An 8,723-nucleotide genomic window follows, 5' to 3' on the forward strand; every position below is an offset into this window, starting at 1 on the left:
CACTATACAATATTTGTTTTATCCTTGCAGGGTATGATATTAACCATGTGTAAATTTTAAATTTGTACTAACTTGAATAATCTTCCTAAAATTTACTAGTTTCAAATTTCATATAAATAATGAAATAATAAAACATGGGTCTCTTTTATTGTGTATGTAAAAATTGATTTGTTAAACTGTAAATTTGACAGTGAAAAGGTTCAAGTTGTAAAGTGGAGGCTTGACTTATCCAGCGTTTTCTATAACATTCGGTTTTGCAATTATTAAAAGTGTCGCCACCTTGTGATATAAGTATTGGATTGGTTTAAAATCTCCCGACATGAGTAATGACAGTATCCAAGATCAAAACTGAATATCAGAATTCAGGGTAACACATTGAAACGTTAATTAATCATGTAAATAAGCTCCAGCAAAATATTATTAAATGACTTATAAGTCAAGAAAACGTATAAAAATGGACTATTTAATACATTGGCATGTTTGGCATAATAATTTTAAAGAACTGGGAGAGGAACTCGATAAGAATGAGGTAGGTTGGGCCAAGTGTGGTTTATTTAGTAATATTATTAAGTAAGTATTTAAGATATTTCAAACTGGTATTGTAACAGAATGTCGCAAGTTAAGGTTGTAGTTAAGCGTAAACTTTAATTAGTCATACACCATAAAAGTTAGCTTAATTTAATTTAATTAAGAACAACACGCGATCTGTTGGTCCATCTTGGCTATCTCATCCACTAAACTAAACTTAAAAAAATAAGCACACTCAAAGTCGGAACCTTTCTTACTCCTTTTTGTTTTCCCAAGGGAAATTTCAGAGATTTTAACCTGTTTTCATTATCATGTGACAAACTTGCCATCCCAGATATCATCCTACTATTACTAATAGTGTTACTAGTTAATATTAGTATTAGCCTTCCTATATTTTTTAAACCCTTTTCAAGAATTCAGTGGCCTTCCTGAAGAAAGGAGCCCAAGACTTGAACACAATATTCCAAATGAGGCCTAACCAGTGAGCTATACAATGAAATTATAACCTCTTTTAGTCTTTAGACTTGTAAGATGCATTCAATATTTTTATAGGCACATCCTGAAATCCTATTTGCCCTAATACTAGTAATACAACCAATACTCAATAGCACACTGCTTGGATGACTTAAAAGACTTATCAGCTGGAATACCAAGATCTTTTTCTCCTTTAAATCTGTTAATATTAAGGTTATTCTCCATCAGAATTATACCTTTAAATAAAATTATGATATCCCACATGCATTACCTTGCATTTATCATAATTAAAAGCCACCAAACCAATGTTTATCACCTCACTTGAATTGAAAAGAAGAGTAACATACATCAGCTAACTTCCAACATTCTGGCCCACTACTCAACTTGAATTTCAAGGACTTATCAAAATAGTAGCAAGTGGCTCACATATTAAAACTTTAACCTCCTTTAAAACCATTTTGCACAAGCACTTAGTACGAGTAGATAATAGTAACACTAAACTTTAACTCCCCCCCCCCCCAAAAAAAAAGTTTGTATTTCAAATCATTCCATGCTACTACTAAAACAGAAAATGTCCACACCTCAAGTGGTTATTAACACACAAACCAAGCACTCTTTAATTAATTCTTCCAGACTCTAAAGTTCATACTTTAAGCCTATTATTGTTACTTAAATTTCTTAAAACAAGTGTAATTTAGTAGTCTGCCTTCACTCTTTCCATCATGTTTATCTCCTTCTAGTGAGGGTACCAAACCTGCAAACAGTAACATAAATGAAACTCCTGGGTCATTTACTCAGGTGCAAAGAGGACCACATGCACATTCCAAATTCCTTGGGAAAAAAGATATTTTTTGTGGATCAAACTTGGGTATAAAATGCTATAGAAATCTATAAAAAGTGAGTGATTAATCAACTTTATTTTAAAGAGTTTCATGATTAACTAAAATCATGAATAGCCCTAGACACATCTGACATATTCATGATGCATACACAATATTATTTCAAGCTAAGAAGTGTCCCACAACAAATTTTTAAATGTGTCCTTTATAGTGCAGATGTTGTGAAGGGCAGCCTTACTGAAGCTAGTGTAATTTGTGCTTTGAGTAGATGTATCATTAAAAATAAGTACTAAATGAATGTATTTAATATTATTCTTATTATTTCAGTAAATAAAGAGTTTAAATCAGTGTAATTAACCTTTAAGTAAATGAATATACTGCTATCCTAAAGTGTAAACATATAGATATGGGGAATTAAAATATTTAAATCCCTACATAGGGGGAATATATTTAACCCAAAAAATAAGTAATTCCCTTCATAGGTCGTAATTTTTAAAAGTGTGGAACAAACAATGTAACCCCCTCTCCCTAAGTATAATGAGTGAATGGCCCCAGGATAAAACTTCACCATAGCCATATACAACTTAAGGTTACAATAACCTTCTTACCCTTGAATTAAAGAATCTCTGTAAAATAAAGAGAAAAAACTTCTTTGTTTTTCTTACCAATGAATACTGAAGATTATAAGATTAACATAAGGAGTGTACAAACTACCAACTTGTTCTTATATATTATACAGTTTGTATAATTTGGATGGGAATGATCATCACAGTGTTATGAAAGAGAGGGATCTTGATGTAATAGTTGATCAGTCTCTACAGGCAGCCATCCAAGCAGTGTGCTGTTGCTAGTGGTAGAGCAAGTAAAATTTTAGGTTGTATCTACAGAAATACCTGGGATGGAGGGGTTGTCATACGAGGAGAGGTTGAAATCTCCCAAATTGTTTTCTCTTGAAAAAAGAAGAGTTTGGGGATCCTGATTGAGGTATTTAAGATTGTAAAGGAAATTGATAGTGTTGATGTATCATCTTTTTTCATATTTAACAGTGAGAATAGTAGGACTAGGGAAAACAAATATAAATTTTGGCAGGGTAAGAGTCATCTGCAGTTAAGACAGTTTTATTTTTCTAACAGGGTGGTTAACCTTTGGAATGGGTTGCCTTCGGATGTTGCGAAGGCAGTAAATGTAAGTGAGTTTAAGAAGAAGCTTGATAAGTATATGAATGATAAGGGCTGGCTTTATAATTAAAAAAAAAATTCGTTTTAGAGGATGGAACAGCCGAGATGGACCAATTGGTCCCATGTTGTCCCAAAATGTTGTTAAGTAGTGGGGTCCACATATTACATCATATTGATCAATTTTATATTTTTGCCTCATTTTGCAGAATCCCCCCCCAATTAAAAAAGTAGTGAAACCAGTAATTTTCAATGTAAAATACACTGAGAACCCCAATAGTAATTAGTGAGATTAATTGTAATATTGATTTTCTGTGTGTTTGATTCATGTTATTAGGGGCCTTGTAACCAATGAAGTCATAGAGTCACAAGTAATGAAGTATATGTATTTTAGGAAAATACGTTTCACATGCTTGTAGACCCTATTGGCAATTCTAGGGTTAAATAGGAAAGGGAAAAAGATGCTTATTACTATTAGTATTCTTTACGGCTTTATAATAAAGATGCTTCCTTAATACAGAAGGACATGAACAACCTTCCTTGCTGAGTGTCCTAATCTGTGGGAAATGAGGAAAGTGATACATTTAAGGAATGTGAAGTTGGAAAGTCTTTATAGTTTGTGTGTGGGAGAAATATTAGTTTTGTGGAAACTGAAAAGGATTTTGTGTGATAATTGATAAAGGCCTTAAGCTTTTGGCTTAATGCTTGGGAAAGATGAAGAGAGTAAACAGGGTTCTGAGGTCTAGTTTTGGAAATTTTGAAGTGAGAAGTGGAGTTGCTATCATCATCAAATACAAAAAGTTGATGAGACCTTGTTTGGAGTATTGCATCAGTTTTGGTTTCCTTATCATAGAAGAGATACTGACTTGTTTGTTAGGTTTCAGAAACAGGCTACCAAATTGTTTTTTCATGTCTGGAGTCATTTAAGTTATGAAGGTGGCTCAAATATTTGAAATCTTGTTTTGGAGTATAGAAAATCTAGAGGTGATCTTATTCAGATATTTAAAATCGTTAGGTTGTGGTAAACTTCCCACAGGAAATTGTTTTGAATAAAGGATAAGGTTGGAAATGAATTCCAAAAATTAGCATAAGATATGGAAGTCCATGTTGATTGTTAGGCAATATTTTTTTTTCTTTGTTAGAGTTGTTAACCTGTGGAATGGGTTTTAAGATGATGTACCACATGTTTGTGATTTGAATGCCGAGTTTTTGTTGGGTAATTATATGAACATGAAAGACTGTAATTATTTTAGGCTGACTTTTTTTTATTGGGTGATTTTGATGGTCAAATGGTTTTTCTGTGACCAAGACTTTTTTTACATTCTTATATCTTTTTGTTTTTGTGTGTAGAACATATATGTCCTCTTACAACAACAATAAAAAAGTAACTTCCAAATTATCACACCCCAAATGCATTACTTTACACTTAACTTATTTTTCATAATCTGACTCGGTCATTAAAACTACATGATCCTTTTAAATGACAGAAGCATTTACAATACTGTCTGTAGAGATATTTGACATCCTTAAAATATTAAAGTTGCAGACATAAAAAAAATAATCAAAAAGGTTCCAAACAAAATGATGAGGTACCCAACTAAAAACATTTCTCTTATCACTACTCTTTACCTTCTACATTTACATACACATTCAGCATATACTAAGCCAATTTCTCTGCTCTTCTTGTGCAGTTCCATAGTAGTTAATATATTCTAGTGAGGAATCTAATTAATAGAAGTTGCCTGAAAGTTAAGTAATCAATATCAGTTGGTGTGCCTTCATTTTAAACAAAAAGGAATCTGTAAAAACAGTCGCATGATTTAGTAAGAAAACAATTACTAAGATAATGCATAGAATTGTTAATTAAATGCCATTTTTCCAATGCTTTTATTAATGGCTTCTGATGTTCACTACCAATGTTGTGGTGACCAAGAAGTTAAACAAGCAATTATAAATAAGAAGGAATCTCCTTGGAATTGAATTTAAGCTGTATACAAGATTTAAAAGAACATTTCAGCAAGTTTGATTGAACAAATAAAAGCATCCTTAGCTTTGTTAAAGTTTTTCCTGTTTATGGATAAGCTAAATGTACTGAGTCTGTTCCCTGTCATAATTATCTTGGAGTTTTTTGATGATTGCTATCCTCAAATCAAGGAAATGTTTTTTTCTTTTTCAATATCTAGACTCTGATTTGAATGAGCAAGCCAAAAGTATGACTTTTATACGGTAATATAATGCTCAAAACTGGTGTAATCTATGCATTGAAAATAAGAATTCGTCTTAGTTGAATGACATCATGCATATTTCTTCCAAAAAAAAGTTAATTACAGAATAATAATAAAACTTTCAATGCTTAAAATAATTTATTTGTAGGTGTGAACCATCTAAGCATGTAAAATGTATGTGAATAATGGATCTGGATAACTGTAAAAACTAATTTTGTTTATTTGGGAATCTTCACTACTTAGTCTGGACTTTATAAGCTCTTGTATATCAGAGTTAACAATTCTTTCATCCAGAAAAATAATGCATACAGGATAGTTGTGGTCAGTCCTTTTGACTTAAGGACTAATGTATTGCACTTCAATAAACTATCTGAGGTAACAGGTGTAAAACGTTTTTTTTTTTAAACAAGAATTACTTTCTTTAGTAAAGAAGCAAGTTTGGATTAGGTAATGGACAAGATGCTCATTGGTATTTCTGGTAAGCTAATTGTTTTCAGGTTTCTCTTTAATATTCTAAAAAAAATCAGCTTAATAGATGTTTTCTGTTTTAAAAAATGTTGATAGGTACACTTATTGTTTAACTTTTTCTCTACAGATTGTTTTGTTAGTGGTGAATGTGGCTGGATTAAAACTTTGTGCATATGTTTAATATTATCTGTTTAGTTTACATGTACTGAGCTGTGAACTACAGGCATTGCAGGATTATAGCTTATTAAGTAAATATGAAATGAATGGTTGCATAAGTTATTGTATATGAAATGATTTAAAAAATGGCCTATAAACTTTATATTGTAGAATAGTTCTGTGGTTGATTTTGATTACTTTTTCTTTACTGAAGTTGCTTAATTTAAACTAAGAATATTTTGTTAAAACAGAGTTTAACATAAGTTTATGGAAGCTAGATTTAATTGTGTGTTTTTTCAGACACAGAAAATTGATTTGTAAGAATTTAAAGTAAGAACAGAATCTTTAATTATAAGTAAAAGTGCATGTATTTAAGGTAAAACTATGAATTAATTAGAAATGTTTCTTATGTAACAGTTGTCATAATTTTAAAGTCCATGTATATAAATTAATATTTGATAATTCATTTAATTTAAAGATGGAAATTAATTTATCTTAAGTTTAAATTTATTTCTTTTATGTTGTTTGATCTGTTTATACAAACTAAAATTAATCTCGCTGTGAAAATAAAAAAGTTGAATATTTAGTTCAAACAACTATCTTTGTTTTCTCTTAGGTTATGTATAAGAGATACTTGTACAAGTGTGACTGTCCTACATTGAAGTAATTAAGTAATATTTGTTTTATAAATTATCTATTTCCTCTGAAATCCCTTATAATTATTAAATGCACTGTTATTCATACGTCTGTTATTCATTAATCAGTTCATGGATATTTTAGATTGGTATCAGCTTTTTACATCAAAAATGTGCACATGTACTATAGGCAAGCACTGAACTGCTATTATTATTTTCTTTGTATAAAACTCACTGCGTTTCCATTGGAGTACTGGTTTTAGTTTTGTTTTCCTTTCTGTGCAAGTACTTCTGTGGAAGAAGATAAAGTAGGAAACTAAAGTAATTCTTCCATTTGACAACACAAGACTTGGTGTTAGAAGACGCAAGTTTTATTATAATGCATGTGATCAGCTTGAGTCTGTTCAGGATATTTAATAAATGGCATCTTAGCTCTGTAACATAGGATTTGGCTGTTGGTTTTTAATAATGAAAATGTTATTTGTGAAAAGCGATACAGGCATGACATCTGACAAAAGTATTTTTTTCAATTATTCAGAGGATGGTTTACTAATAGATGCTGTATTTCCATGAATGATTGTAAAACAGATGTACATGTTTTAACATATGGATTAGTGACATTTCAATAAACACAATAGCCTTGGTTAAGAAGATCACTTAGAATTTCGAGGGCACCATCAAATCCTCCAAAACACACACAAAATTTGCTTGTATATTTATCATTTTATATTTTGTTATGGAGCAGTAGTATGTATGTATGTTTCATTGTACTGCATTTAAAATAGAATTATATATATTAGACATCATATTCTCTTTCAAAAGCCATGTCTATTGAAACAAATATACCTGGATTTTACCAACTAAATTGTGATGATACTATTTCTAGCATGATATAGAAAGGAAAGACCCGAGGGGACGTACACCTCTTATGCTTGCTGTTACTTTGGGGCATCTGGAGTCAGCAAGAATTATGTTGAGACACAATGCTGATCTCAGTGTAACAGACAGAGATGGTTTTACAGGTAAAATTGTTCTAACTTGTGAAAATTTCAAGAAATATCAGTGCTTATCTTAACTATATTTTTACTTTTTTTTGTTGAATAACTGCCTTGAAAGCTGAGTTATGTTGACAGGCTTTATGTCATTCTCAAAATATATATGTGTACATATAACAATAAAAATAATATGCTGTTTTTGAGAAAGAGGAATAGTTAAGTAATATACTTATAAAAATAGTCTCTGATAGTTGTTTTTTCCTGCTGATGGGCCAGAAAAAGTTGATTGAGAGATCCTTACCCACAGAAGCAAGTGATTGCAATAAAAATCAAGTCAAGTTTAAACTTTGTTAATTGTACTAACAATGCAAATTTAGATACAATGAGTGATACTGTGTGTGATAATATTTACAATATTTTGAGTTTCTTTTTCTAACCACGTTAAACTATCTAAAATACTAGAAATAAGTGAAATCCAGTATGATCAGTAACTTCTCTGGTTTTATAAGTTTAGTTGAGGTAAGTTTTTTAATCCGACCACAAAGAGAAATAAGTGTAAGTAGTTCCTCAAATATTTAAAGAAAAACCTAAATGTTAATTTAAGCTTGCAGTAATAACACAAGTTATGAATTGAAAAATTTGATGTAATGTTAAAAAATTCTAAACTTAAATCCTTACAACATTTTACGAAAGGACTAATATTGATCACTAATATACACTCTCTGTTATTGAATTCTGTTGTTGTAATAGTTATTCATGAAGCTGTAAGTACAGGAAATCCAGAACTTGTGCAGGAAGTTCTAGAGCAGCGAGACTTCCAGCGGTACTGTAGCAGGGTAGTGGGAATCCCCCAGTTACTGAAACAGATTCAGAATGTAAGTATTTTTACTTTCATATTCTCTGAACTTAACTTGTGTTTCATATTAAGTGAATAATTTGTTTTTAAATTTTGACTATGTATAATTCCACATTGTGTGTGTGAATATAGGTAATTCTCATGTCATTGAACTTGGATATACTATATTAAAGGCACTGACAGAGTAACTTTTTTTTTTGGAATGACCATAATAATGCATTTATTGTAATCATTTTCTTAATTACTGCAAAATTTGTGTGGTAAAAATTTTGAAAGTGTTATCAGGTAGGTGGTAGCACTGTCTATGTAGGGATGGCTCAGATTGTTCATTGATTTGGTATTTTAAATATCTTCTCAATAAGTCATCAGAAC

General features: G+C 30.8%; 1 protein-coding gene across 1 annotated transcript in view; it reads left to right on the forward strand.

Moving 5' to 3' along the window:
- Positions 1–342: 342 nt before the first annotated feature.
- Positions 343–8,723, forward strand: part of LOC106456868 (ankyrin repeat domain-containing protein 13D-like) — a 34,550-nt gene continuing 26,169 nt past the window's right edge. The window contains exons 1-3 of the mRNA XM_013916239.2: positions 343–529; positions 7,387–7,522; positions 8,246–8,370. Coding sequence (XP_013771693.2) covers positions 425–529; positions 7,387–7,522; positions 8,246–8,370 — 366 coding nt within the window. The 5' untranslated portion in view covers positions 343–424. The remainder of the gene's footprint in view (positions 530–7,386; positions 7,523–8,245; positions 8,371–8,723) is intronic.

The sequence above is a fragment of the Limulus polyphemus genome, unplaced genomic scaffold, assembly GCF_000517525.1.
Source record: "Limulus polyphemus unplaced genomic scaffold, Limulus_polyphemus-2.1.2 Scaffold267, whole genome shotgun sequence".
Taxonomy (NCBI): domain Eukaryota; kingdom Metazoa; phylum Arthropoda; class Merostomata; order Xiphosura; family Limulidae; genus Limulus; species Limulus polyphemus.